Below are 14392 nucleotides of genomic sequence, written 5' to 3' on the forward strand. Positions count from 1 at the left end.
AGAGGTGTGCGGTGTGAGCATGTATGTGTAACAGTGAACAAGTTAAAAAAAAAAAAAAACCAAGAGAACTAATTTTGAAAAAATAAGATGCTGTGAGGTGGTGACATATGCCTTTAATCCCAATACTCAAGAGGTAGAGACAGGTAGGTTTCTGAGTTCAAGGGCAGCCAGGACTACATACTACATTGAGAAACCCTGTCTTAAAAAACCAAAAAACCAAAACCAAACAAAAACCAACCAACCAACCAACCAACCAAAAAAAAGTAGAAAAGAACTTGATTAAAAATTCAGTGGTTTATAATACCTATTATGTCTTGAGTACCCATTTCCTTTGCTTATAAGTATGAAGGAAAGGGTTAATAAAACTGCAGTGTTGTATTATGTTTAAACCTGGGTTCTCATGTAAATCTTCTAATAATCACTGACCAACCCTATGAGTTATTTACCTTAAGGTTTTGTAGAATTGAAATTGCATATACTTTTTCTTTGAGTATTCTGAGGAACTCAGTGAGCAGCAGGGTCATTTTTATAAAATGTTAATTGACACTTATCATTACAAAACTAACCATATATCTTTTGTTGTTGTTAAATTGAAACAAAATTAAGCTTTAAGTGAAGAAAGCTGCCTATCTCAATTTAAAAGCCCAGTTTTAATTTTTTAAAAGATGATTTTCCATTTCTGTACTGTTCTTCCTAATGACTTATTTTACCTGTGTATAGAAGCAGCACTCCAATTATTTTAATTATTTGATGTATATGGGTATTTTGCCCGTGTGTGTGTGTAATATCTGTGCTCCCATGTGTATGCCTGGTGCCTGAGAAAGTCAGAAGAGAGTCAGATTCCCAGGAACTGACTTTGCAGATGGTAGTGAGATGCCATGTGGGTGCTGAGAATTGAACCTAAGTGCTCTTAACTTTTGAGCCATCTGTCCCTCCCTTGATTGTTTATAAAATTAGTCTCTACCATGGCTATTCATTTTAATTCACTCATATTATTAACACTGCTTATTTTACCTACTCGTTCTTCCTTTTCTCCCCTATAAGCCTCTTTATCCCCACTAGTAGTCACTTGCAACCTACATGTCATATATATACATATACATACATACACATATATATGTATATATATACATGTATAAGTATATATATACATATACATACATATATGTATGTATATGTATATGTCATATTGACCTCTATGTTTATTATGTCCAGCATGAGAAAACAATGTGATTTCATGCTTTCAGTTTGAAATTTACTTTTTTATAGCTAAATAAAACTGTGTGTATGTGTGTAAAATATATTTTCTTTATACATTCATCTGTTGATGAACACCTGACTCATTTCATGCCTTGGCTGTTGTCATTAGTGGTATGGTAAAACCGGGTGTGCAGATGTCTGTAGTACTCATTGATTCTTAAAACAATTTATTTTGATTATGTATAGGTGTGTGCATTTGCACATGAGTGCAGTTGTCTGTAGAACCCCAGAGACATCAGATCCTCTGGATCTGGAGTTACTGGTAGAAGTGAGCTGCCTGACCTAGAGCTGAGAGAGTTGTACTCCAATCTCTGGAAGCATAGCAAGTGCTTTTAACTACTTAGCCATCTCTCTCCAACTCCTGACCTTGCGTCTTTTTTTTTGGGAGGGGGAGGTGTTATATATATTCAGAAATAAAGTAGCTGGACTATGTGACATTTCTGTTTTGAGGTTTTTGAAAAGTCTCTAGTGATTTCCATAGTGCCTGCAGCATTCCCACAAGTGGTGTGTGGGGGTTTGTCCTTTCCCTCAGTGTCCTTGCCAGCACTTGTTTTCTTGATGATAGTCATTTGATTGGAAGGAGATGGAATCTCAATATAGCTTTGACTTTACCTCCGGGTAAAGGATGTCAAACAGTTTTTCATATATTTACTGGCCTTTTTTATTCTTGATTCCATCTGCTCTTTGAATGATTTGTTCTTTTGATGTTTAATTTTTTTATTTGTGGATTTTAGTTATTAATCTTATGTCAGATGTATAGGTGACAAAGCTTTTCTCTCATTTTGTAGACTATTGCTTTTAATTTTTTTCTTTGATGCCCAGATGCATTTTAAAGTTATGTAATCCCACTTGTTAATTCTCATTATTTCCTGGGCCATTGGAGTCCTTTTCACAAGTTTCTTGTTTATTCCTGTTCCTTGAAGTGTTTTCCTGTAGCATTTGAGAATTTCTGGTCTTACATTAAGGTCTTTCTTTGATCCACCTTACAGGATGAAAGATAGAGATCTAATTTCATTAGTCTACATGTGGCTATCCAGTTTTCCCATACTTTTTGTTCAGAGTGCCTTCTCTAATGTATGCTTTTGTAAATGTACCCTTGTTTAAAATCATTGGCAGTGTTGGTTTATTTCTGTATCTGATGTATTCCATTGTTCCTGCTGTCTGGTTTTGTGTCACTGCCATGTAGTTTTTGTTGGTGTGATTCTAGTAAAAACTGGGTGCTAATACTTCTAACATTGTTATATTTACTTGGGATTACTTTGTTTTATTTGAGGGTTGTGTGTGTCTGTTTTACATGAGTTTTAGGACTTTTTTTTTTCCTAGTTCCATGAAGAATGGCGTTGGAATTTTGAACAGGAGTGGCTTGGCTTTGTAAATTAATTTTATTAAGAGAGCACTTTTAAAATATTCTAATTCTAATGTCTCATGAGCAGTACTATTTGTTCATTGTATATTTTCAGTTTTCATTCTTTTCCACTGAACTCAGTATCTAATATAGTTTTCTTTGGAAAGAGGTTTTAGTTTTAATTTTGAGGTGTAGAGTATGATTTAATTCCCCAAATAAGCCCACTGGGATTACCAGTGGCTTGCTTCCCCTCCCCCCTTGTTAGTTTAAAAGCAAATGCCTTTAAACCAGATCTCATTTATTTAGAGCAAATAAAACATCTTACTAAGTACTGGTATATTCTGTAATATCTTATTTTTAAATTCATTTGTTCCAGCTGGTAGATGTAGCTTCTTAAAATAAGCATAGTGAAGTGATAAAGTCTATGGACTTTCTCTACTCAAAATAACTAAACCTCCTTTGTATATGGTAAATTATGAGTTGGATTTTTGTTGTGTTTTCTTTACAGGGCAGCATAGGAAAGAGTACTGTTAATCCTACGTACATATGGCTACATAACAGCTACTTCTTTAGGGGAGATAGTTGTTTGTCAGATATAAACAGATTTCTAATACTGTTGTTCTAAGACTTAGTAAGCATCATGTTAAGAAAAATTTACTTGTTAAGATTTTAAATATTAATCCCTTTGCTGTTTGTGTTGGCTGTGTTCCAGTAATAACCCATCAAAAGGATAATTGCAGATAGCAAATAATAGAATCTTTTTAAACTTGTATTAAAAGCTGAAAACTTATATTAACATTTTAAAACCTATATATAATTAAAGCATGTATGTATAAAATATTGGCTATTAATTTACTCAAATCAATGAAAACGGTTGATTTAAAAACTGAGATGATGATGAAGTAAATTATAATCTTTTCATACCTTTCTATATTTCTGTGTATCTAGGCATTTTATGTTAGGGTATATCTTAATTTATTTGTGATGCATAAAGAAAAAGTATATAGCTGCCCAGATAAAATGTATGTAATGTTAGTATGTCCAGTTGAGCTATTAGAATTTTATAAACTTTAGAAAATGGCTTTATTTTAAGTGCTTAAGCTTTAATGCATTTTGTTTTTCCTGTATTGACTGTGTGCCATTAATTGCTTTGTTAATTATTAGTAGCTAGTACAGTATTCTCTCATAATTTTCTAAGTTTCAGTTTGTTGAAAAGTCTCAATCAGAAAGTTAGAGCTGTTTTTATTTTATTGAGTCTTCTAGGATTGTGTTATTGAATCTATACATTTATGACTACTTGAGTTTTTAATTTAAATTTCATCAGCTCTATTTTTCTAACTTCTGATGTTTCCTTACATTGTCCTTGATACTGGTACTTTAACACATTGCAAAGTAGCTATTCATGTAGCTATTATGGTCATACACCAGTACAGTAAAAGTGATAGGAAAGAAAATGCCAGAGGCAAACAGTGAACTGAACCATGAGACATGATGGGAATAATAAACCTAATTAGGTACATCAAGGCGAAGAGACAAAGATTAATGGAGATGATTTAGTAACAGCAAGTGAGAAACAAACAATCCAGCTTCCTTGGTAATTTCCTGTTAGGAATAGAAAAAACTCACAGTTGAGCTTAGTTAGAAAAAGAGAAATAATTTTTCTTAAAGATTTATTTATTTTATGTATATGGGTACACTGCAGCTGAACAGATGTTTGTGAGCCTTAATGTGGTTGTTGGGAATTGAATTTTTAGGACCTCTGCTTGCTCCAGTCAACCCTGCTCACTCAGTCCCTGCTCGCTCTGGCCCAAAGATTTATTATTATACATAAGTACACTGTAGCTGTCTTCAGATGAGCCAGAAAAAAGCGCCAGATCTCATTATGGGTGGTTGTTAGCCACCATATTGTTGCTGGGATTTGAACTCAGGACCTTCAGAAGGGCAGTCAGTGCTCTTACCCACTGAGCCATCTCACCAGACCGAAAAAAATTATTATTAAAGATTTAAGATTATTAAAGCAGAGAAATGGAAGATGACTGCAGATAGTACAACTAGTTCAGTTTTAAACCCTAAACACAAATAGTTTTGCTTGCTTTGGCAGCATATATACAAATAATAGTTTGTTCATACAGAAATTTGAAGGAAAAAAGTATGGCCATTGGCTGTCTCTGTGAGAAAACATGTAAAATAGAAGAAAGCCTAAATGCTATAAAGATGAAGGTTTGATTTCTGAGTTTAATGGCACAAACTATGGATTCCCTATTTTGTGAACCTAGAGGAAGATGGAGTTGTGTGTAATATCCATAGTCCTAGCAACTCAGGCTGAAGAAGGATCATTGTGAGTTGGACTTTAGCCTGGGCTGTTAATGAATGAGACAGTGTAAAAAAAGGCGCTCCCACTCCAACCAGACCAGATAAAGTGTATCTAGTGTTGAGATTTTATTAGGTAGGCAGTTTGTAAGGTGTGCGGATATTTTGATATTCAAGCTAGCAAAATGTGTGATTTATGAAATTACAGTAATCTTGAATGAGAAATTAGTTGATGATAAAGAGTATCAGTAGATTAACATCATTTTAAAGGGATATGTTAGTAGAAAATATACAAGAAAAAATGCAAATTGTTTGCCACTGTCTTAACAAACACTTGTGGAGAAAGGGTAGATTCTTGCCACAACTCCACTAGCTACATGAACACTGCCTGTTAAGCTGGCTAAGTAAGGAATTAGTGTTCTTTACTGAAGGAAGTAGACAATGTCACTCTTCATGCTTTATCTTTTTGTTTTGGAATGTTGTGTGGTTTTATATTTTTAGAGAAACTTTAACTGATTGGATTGTGTCTAAATAAGTGGAGGGCATAAAAACATGTGTAGTTTATAGGGTACTTGGATATCAACAGAACTTTTCTGAGTATTTATGAAGCTCCTAAGTGTCACTGAGTGGCTGTTTTATGAGTGGGAATTTTAGCTCAGAAGAACAAATTCAATGCTTACAAATTCGGAGTTTTTTTTTTTTTAAGAAACCATCTTTCTTAATTACTAGAATATTTAGTTGGAAGATAAATACACAATTTAGGAATTACTGTAGGGGAAGTTTTAAATACTAATGGTTCTGAACTTTGATCCTTCTGAACCAGTGCTGTAGCTTGAGAGTCATGTGGATGTATGCAGAGTGTTTCAACATTATTATGTAATATTTGACACAAGAGAATGTTATGAGTTGCTCATGTACTTTATACAGGAACTACCATTGTGTATTTCTGGGATAATCTGGATGTGATTACAGCAACTTGTTAGGATAATGTTAGCAGAACCTCTGATTGTTAGGTCTTAGAGGATAAAAAGTTTTGAGCCTGAGAATTTGAGGGAAAAAAAAAGTAGAATTCTAAAGAATTGGATTCAGTTGAGCCATTCAGTAAGTGAGTTGTAATTATATGAGGCACTAATAGAGAGAGATTAAATAATAGACTTACCCCAAATCACAAAGAGTTACTGTAAGAACTAGAATCAGAATTTGTTCTGATTGGAGTATTACAAATATTGTATCCCAAATTGCTTATGCTTTTCTGGCTAGAAAGGTAGTGACTTTCTTAGATTCAGCGATGAATTAGTTTGTAATCTGGAGAACTACAAGTGTGTTTTAGTTTTTTTTTTCTTTTTTTTTTTTTACATCCCTATTAGCACTATCTTGTGCATATTTGTGTACTGTTATTAGAGTCATGAACCTTAAGACTGAAAAGTCAGGTGCAACACTTATATTAGACTTAATGTTCTTTGTAAGCTTAGAGTCATGACCTGTGCGGCTTTATTTTGGGACCTAGCTTGTCCTCCTTTTCATTTTTCCACCCATGTACTCAACCCAAGTCCTTATTGAAGACCACTATGATCTAGTCAGTGTTCTAGGAGCTACAGACACAGTGGGTGGCAGGAACTCATAGAACTTTCAGTTACTGATCAAATAATTGCTCAGGTATATATAGAAATACAAGTGAGAAGGTTGGTGCATCTTATTACCTAATTGGATGATAGTCTGTAATAAAGCTTGTTTGTATGAATATTTTAATGTCATCCTAACTGAATTTTCTAATCATTTATAGTTGGTTCTCTTTATTTTTCTAAGTTTATTTTATTTGGAAAACTCACAATTTTTTTCTTTCCTTGATCCATTACATTATGACAGTTTCTTATAGTAATAGATTATCCTGACTGAGACCAGTGAATTTTGAAACTATCTTTAGAGAAGTCATTTTTCAGTAGATGCCAGTTAACATTACAGAGACCTTCAGACTACAGAGTGCTTAACTCTAAATGGCCTCTGCATATATATATCATCAAGGCTCTGGGAATGTCCCTGAAGAGCGGGTAGAAACATAGTAAGGGCTAGATGTAGATAACTTCAAGGGGACAGTGTTTTCTGACACAACAGAACCCTTGCACATATAAACTTGGAGCAGTTATAATAGCTTAAGCCAGACAGAATTAGAGGGGAAACATTGGGGACCAAATCCCATCACAAGTTAAGGACCTATTGGCATTTGATAGCTTCTAGAAGATAGAGAGTCAGTTTTCTTTAATGGTAGATCAGTCACTCACCAGGGCAAGCCCCACTTCCAAGAAGTAGTTGGGTAAATATTGTACTTGATATGTTAAAAAGAAAAGAAAACAAACAAACAGAAAACTTCCCTAAACCTAGAAGTTGGAGGTTGTGTGTGTGTGTGTGTGTGTGTGTGTGTGTGTGTGTGTGTGTGTGTGTAACTGGAGGTAAAATTGTGAGCCCCTGTGTGGGTACTGGGAAATTGAATCTAGTCCTTTCCAAGAGTTTTAGGTACTCTTAACCAACCACTAAACCATATCTCCAGCTGAGTTCTCAACCTTCCTAATTCTGTGACCCTTTAATACAGTTCCTTATGTTATGGTGATGCCAACCATAGAATTATTTTGTTGCTACCTCATAACTACAATTTTGCAATTGTTATGAACTGTAATCTAAATATCTGATATGCAGGATATCTGATATATGATCCCCCAGTAGGGTCTTGAACCACAGTTGAATATTGTTTGTGTGTCATTTTTAAAAGGCTGTTATTAGTGAATTTTTATTCTGGTGGTATGCTCATGTCCTCACAAAGGATGGGGTACTTTGTGAAGAGATTTATGGATGATAAATTAATACCAACCAGTACTTTTATCTAGGGACACGAACTAAAGAATATATTAGTAATTTTAATTTAATTATATATTAGGAATATAAGGATAACTTTTAGAGGGGTTGGAAAGGTGGCACAAATCTTCTTTTAGCCTAATCTAATATACTCTTTGATTCTATTTGCTGATCATCAAAAGAGGAAAATATGTAATTCTTTGAATGGTTAAAATTTTATAACTGATTAAGAATACTTGGATTGTATCTTTTTCTTGTGGTTTTTACTGAACAAAACTGAGCTAAGTAAGGAGTTAGGAAAATTATAGTGCATTCATATTTGGAAGTTTTCTTAATATGAATACTTTAAGTTGTATATTTGGAATATATAAGATATTTTCTGGAGTGAAATTTTTTTTTCTCCTTTTTCTTAAGGAGGCATTAATCTATAGAATGTATGCTATGTATGTAGCTATGTATAGAATGTCAGCTATGTATGTAGGCATCCAGCCAGCCTTAACAATGGAGTACCTTATTGTAATAATGTATGTTCCAGTACACAAGCATATCTGCTGATAATATAACTGAGGCTCATTAAATATTTTATGGAAGAATCTATTTTCTTTATAAGATTTGATTTATTAAAATTTAGTTTTCATGGTTTTCAAAAGTATATTTACACTTAAGAATTATCATGCAAATAATGTTGGGGGTAAAGGTCATTGATTTTGGTTATCTGCTTTTTTTAATTTACATTTTATCTGTTAATCCAGTGTGGTTTGCTTTCTGTTACCATCTTTCCCTTGAAACTCCTTTGATTAGTCATACCTTAGTGGTCTAGTCCAAGACACCATCCTTACTTCCCATTTGTTCCATCATGTCTGATCACTTTGGCTTGCTTGGTACTTGTCTTCCTTTGTACCTCCTTTTTGTGTTCTAATTAAGTGTTGATTTTCTCTTCCCTGGAATGGTGCTTTCCTAAGGGTTCATTCAGTTCTGTTAGTCCATTCTATTGTTTTCTTTTCATAGCTTTAGCTGCTAAATGTGTACACTACACTCAGACTTTAGCTAAACTTGCTACGTATTTAGTCTGTGAGCATCTTGTGCATTAAAGATATCTAAATCATTCAATAAAGTGGTGTCCAGTTTAAATCTTACTGAGGCAGATTATTTTTGAAGAAAAAAGAGCTTTTGGTATTTTGTCTTATGTGTTTTATGGCAATTACATAGCTAAAACTATCATTTAAAATGACTGGCCTCATTTTTAAGCTTGAAAATATTAGGTAAACCTATATGATTATGGCTAAATCTGTACGATTATGGCCAAGAGTCTGCTCTGAAGTTAGTTTTAGTAAGGTGTGTAATTTGGCTAGTATAAATTTGATTTGTGGTGAAAGTGAATGCTATCATCTTGTTAGCAGACTCAGTCCAGAGAATGCCAGGATAGGGAGACAGCTCCTCACTAGAGTGTTAATATTTTATCAGTGAAGCACCCCCCCCTTCCTGGACTAGCAAGAATATTTTTTGTCTAACACATTTAAAATTTTTACTTTTAACAGAAATTAGCAGAGTACGGAAAGACATGTACAATGACACATTAAATGGCAGTACAGAGAAAAGGAGTGCAGAATTGCCTGATGCGGTGGGACCCATTGTTCAGTTACAAGAGAAACTTTATGTGCCTGTAAAAGAATACCCTGATGTAAGTATATCTTGTTGTTTTGTTCATGGTTTTCTGCTTCACATAATATGTAGAGAGATAACATTTGAGTAAATATGCAACTATTATTGACTGCTTTAAAAGAATTGTGTATGAAATTAGAAATGGGACTAATTTTATGTGGCTAATTAAATGTTTTCTCTTTAAAGTATATTTCCATTTGAATTTTGCTATGTCAGTTTGGGAAATAATCATGCTGAAGACTTTGGAATGTCAAAAAGAGGTCAAGGATTGTGGGAAGACTTTTATCCTGAATCTTAAAGATGAAGTGCAACTCTAATAGTCTTCAATCTGACCACAGAACCCATGGCTTGAACCATGTTATTCTTTCTGTATGAGAGTGCTGGTCATTATGGTTGCTTCCAGCTCTGAAGTTTCTGAGAAGGACTCTTTTTAGTATGATTCCTCCTTGTCCCCCAAGATACTACCAGTCTGTAGTATCTTGTTGGAAATAGTCTCCTCCTATACTTGTTGATTTTGAAGTACCTCCAGGCTCTGCTTTTTGTTACAAAACTCTATATGATAAAATTGATTCTATTTCTCTGTTCTCAAATGATTTTTTTCACTTCTGTTCAGTGTAATCATATTGGCCTTCATTTGGCTTTGAGAATAAGTCATATCTATTTCCAGCTTCAAGATCTTTTACACCATTTACTGTGACTGGCTGCTGATTTTCCTTAAGTGTGGTTGAGTTTAAATATCACTTTACAGAGGCTTTCCCTGACCAGTTGTCTATCCTAAAAGCCTTCTGGTTCTATCTCTACTCCTCCCCCAATTTCTACCCCCTATACTTCATCTATTATCTGTTACCTAGTGCTTTTATTTTTCTTTCTCCTTAGCACAGTAGTTCTCAACCTGTGGGTCATAACCCCTTTGTGGGGTAATGTGGGGGTTCTGAATGACCCTTTTGTAGGGGTTGCATTATCAGATATCCTGTATATCAGATATGTACATTACAGTTCATAACAATGGCTAAGTTACAGTTATGAAGTAACAACAAAAATAATTTCATGGATGGGGATCCCCACAACATGAAGAACTGTATTAAATGATTGTAGCATTAGGAAGGTTGAGAACCACTGTCCTAGCATATTATATTTACATGAAACAAGAACCTTTGTTAATTCGCTGCCATTATTTTGTTGGTCACCATGTAATACTGGTACATAATAGCCATCTACTTACTGAATATATAAAGGAAAAATAATGGCTGTTATATTTTGAGAACACTTATTGGACACAAATGAAATAAAGAATGACTCTAACATTACAATGCTTTTTTAGGTTCACTAGTTTTTATTCAGATATTAGTTTGTAGATTGAGCATAAATGTCTTAAGTTGAGTTAATGAGGGATGGATTTTTGCTATTTCACAATTTAGGATTTTTTTGTTCAGCTTTCTTTAGTTTATACATTTACTCTATTTTTATAAGTAGTTTTAGTTGCAAATATACAAACAATTTAGAATAATTTTGCCATAAGGCTTTATTGATCCGTCTTAGGGCATTGCAGGAAATTATATAATATGAGAACCCATGAGCCTTGGAAGAGTACATCAGTGGCAGGATTCTGTGGTTGTCATCTGGAGAGCCTCGCTTTCAAATTCTTGAAGCCATCCAAAGTTAATCTTTGGTCTCTTCATGAGTGTTCATGTGTATGTGCATGCATACATACTTACGCACCCAATAAGAACTCTACTCTGTTTTATTTTGCAGATATAGAACATCTTTTATGTTTTTCAGAGCTAGTTGACATTTTAATTGTATAATCATCAGTGCCTAGAATGCTGCCTCATATAATATATATACAAGTGTATATAATAATATACACTTTGTATATATAATACAAAGTGGTAGAAGTATTTAGGGCCATTTTGTAAATTGTTGGAAAAAGCCAGAATTCACTCAGCAAATAAGAACTTTCTAAAAATTTTATTTTTATGTGTAAAGATGTTGTACTTGCAGGCATGTGTGTAAATCACATGCATGCAGTACTTCTGGAGGCCAGACAAGAACATTGAATCCCCTGAGAGTGTATAGTTGTTTGCAGTTCTACTTGTGTATATCCCCATCTGTAGGGAACTAGTGTTCTCTTTTTCTGCACATCTTTGGTAACGTATAATCTGTATAATCATCCAGCCAGTGTGAGATTGTATCTTGTGTGCTGACTAATGATGTAAACGACTCTTCTTTGTTCTGAACACAGTGTTTTGGATGTTAATTCCTTATCTATGGATCAGTTGAAGGTATTTCTTCTTAATCTGTGATTTGGTTAATGATTTTGCTAAATGATTCCTTTCCTATGCATAAGCTTTACATTATTTATTTTGTTAATCACATTTGGGTTTGATTTTGATTGTTGCTTCCCCCCCACACACACACATTTTATGTAAAAATCATGACCAATATCAACTTATTTATTTATTTATTTATTTATTTATTTATTTATTTATTATGTGATAACTTACATATGTGTTTAGGAGCAGGTGTACATTGTATGCACATGCATGTGGAGGGTAGAGGTTAATATCATGTGTCTTGATTTTTCACTACCTATTGAGGCATGGCCTCTCATTTGAATCCAGAGGTCATGGATTTAGCTAGATATGAGCCCCTCAAGCTCAAGGGATCTTCTGTGTCTGATTCCTAATTGCTAGATCACAGTTCGAATAATAAACCCATCTGGTTTCTAAATAGGCTTTTGCAGTCCTCATTCCAGTCCTTCCTCATACCTTCTGAGCAAAATCTTTTGTTTTGTTTTGTTTTTTTGTTTGTTTGTTTTGTTTTTTTTGTTTTTGTTTTTGTTTTTTTGGTTTTTCGAGACAGGGTTTCTCTGTGTATCCCTGGCTGTCCTGGTAATCACTCTGTAGACCAGGCTGGCCTCGAACTCAGAAATCGGCCTGCCTCTGCCTCTCAAGTGCTGGGATTAAAGGTGTGCCACCACTGCCCGGCACTGGGCAAATTCTTTACCTACTGAGCCATCTACTTCTTAGGGAACTTTTAAAATCTTATAATTTCAACTCAAGTACTTAATTCTGACTTGAACTTTAATTTTTGTATGTGGTTGAAAATGAAAATCCAGTTTCTTTATTTTGGATGTGGAAATCCAAATTATTGGTATGTGTAGCCAAACGTTAACGAAGAATTTTCTTTGATCTGTTGTATGTAGATGGCTTGACATTCTTATTCTGGTTAGATTATTTGACCATTTCTACTTGTGTTATTTCTGAGCTTTATTAGTTTTCATGATATAAAAAAAGCCAAGTTTTGTATTATTTTAATTACTGTCTTTAGCATATAGTTGATTATATAAATATAATGCTTCCTACTTTGTTCTTTCATAAGAACGCTGTACTAGCAAATTTTAAAGTTTTTTCTTTTTCTGTGAAAAATGCATTTGGGATTTTGTATAGGGATTTTATTGACTCTGTAGACTATTCTGGTTAGTGGGCATATTTTACCAGTGCTTATTACTTGAACATCATTAGTATGTGATAGCATTCTTTTTGTTGATATGTGGAATTGCTTTCTTTTCCTTTTTTTTTCTTTTCTCTTAGTGTGTATTTTTAATTTTGTAATGCTTACGACTGTTTACTATTTTATTTACACACCCATGTACCCATACCAACCATCTGTGTATCACATCCTGCCTAGTGCCTGAGGAGTTCTAAAGAAAGTGTCAGATTTCCCTGGAACTGGTGTTACAGATGGTTATGAGCTACCATTTGGATGCTGGGAACTGAATCCAGGTTCTCTGAAGAGCAGCAAATGCTCTTAAGCACTGAGTCATGTTTCCAGCCTTTTATTTTTCTTTTGGCTATTTGTTGTTAATGCATAGACAAGAAAACTTTTTTTTTTTTGTATGCTCTTTTATATCCTGCAACTTTTGGATTAATTTAAATTTTTTTTTTTTTTTGAAATGAAGTCTTTAAGGTTTCCAATAGATAGAAGATCATATCCTTTGCAAAAGAGACATTTTAATTTGTCGTCCCCCCGCCCACCCCCTATACACACAGACACACACACACACACACACACACACTAGATACTTTAGATTTTATTCCCTTGACCTAATTAACCTGGCTGGGAGTTCTAGTTTTTTGTTGAATAGAAATGGTGAGAATGGGTATCTTTGAGTTGTCCGTAGTCCTAGAAGAGCAAACTTCAGATTTTCTCCATTAAGAGTGATACTGCAGCTCTAACATGCCCAGGATCAGAGGTGAGAAGGACACAACATCTGTCCCAACACTGGGAGTAACTGGGACCAGTAGGACCCAGGCACACAGAAACTCTGCAAGCCCAGTGGCTCTGGTTGCTTCCAGTCCGTCTGGGCCTGTCGGTGCCCTGAGCAGACCTTGGGTGCAAACTCTGCAGCCAGTCCCAAAAAACCCAGAGGAAGCTCCACTCCCAGGTGCTCTGACAAGCCCAGGGTCACAGGATCCCAGAATCACAGGATCACAGAGACAGCTCAACTCTGAGAAGTTCTGACACAACCAGGATCACAGGAAGGACAGGTTCCAGTCAGATTTAGCAAGGGCAGGTAGCACTAGAGATAACCAGCTGATGCGGGGCAAGCTTAAGAATATAAGCAACACAAACCAAAGTTACTTGGCATCATCAGAACCCAATACTCCCACCTTAGCAAGTCCTGGACACACCATCACACTGGGAAGGCAAGATTCAGATCTAAAATCACTTCTCATCGTGATGATACAGGACTTTAAGAAAGACATAAATAGCACCCTCAAAGAAATACAGGAGAACACGGATAAACAGCTAGAAGCCCTTCAAGAGGAAACACAAAAATCCCTTAAAGAACTACAGGAAAACACAATCAAATAGGTGAAGGAAATGAGCAAAGCCTTCCAGAATTTAAAAATGGAAATAGAAACAATAAAGAAATCAGAAAGAGAGACAACCCTGGAGATAGAA

At 34.7% G+C, this 14392-nt stretch overlaps 1 protein-coding gene across 1 annotated transcript in view; it reads left to right on the forward strand.

Moving 5' to 3' along the window:
* The window catches only part of Qki (QKI, KH domain containing RNA binding), a 111220-nt gene that overhangs the window by 24799 nt on the left and 72029 nt on the right, over positions 1-14392 (forward strand). Inside the window, exon 3 of the mRNA XM_031351688.1 lies at positions 9301-9443. Coding sequence (XP_031207548.1) covers positions 9301-9443 — 143 coding nt within the window. The remainder of the gene's footprint in view (positions 1-9300; positions 9444-14392) is intronic.

Source organism: Mastomys coucha, unplaced genomic scaffold (genome assembly GCF_008632895.1).
Source record: "Mastomys coucha isolate ucsf_1 unplaced genomic scaffold, UCSF_Mcou_1 pScaffold5, whole genome shotgun sequence".
NCBI lineage: Eukaryota > Metazoa > Chordata > Mammalia > Rodentia > Muridae > Mastomys > Mastomys coucha.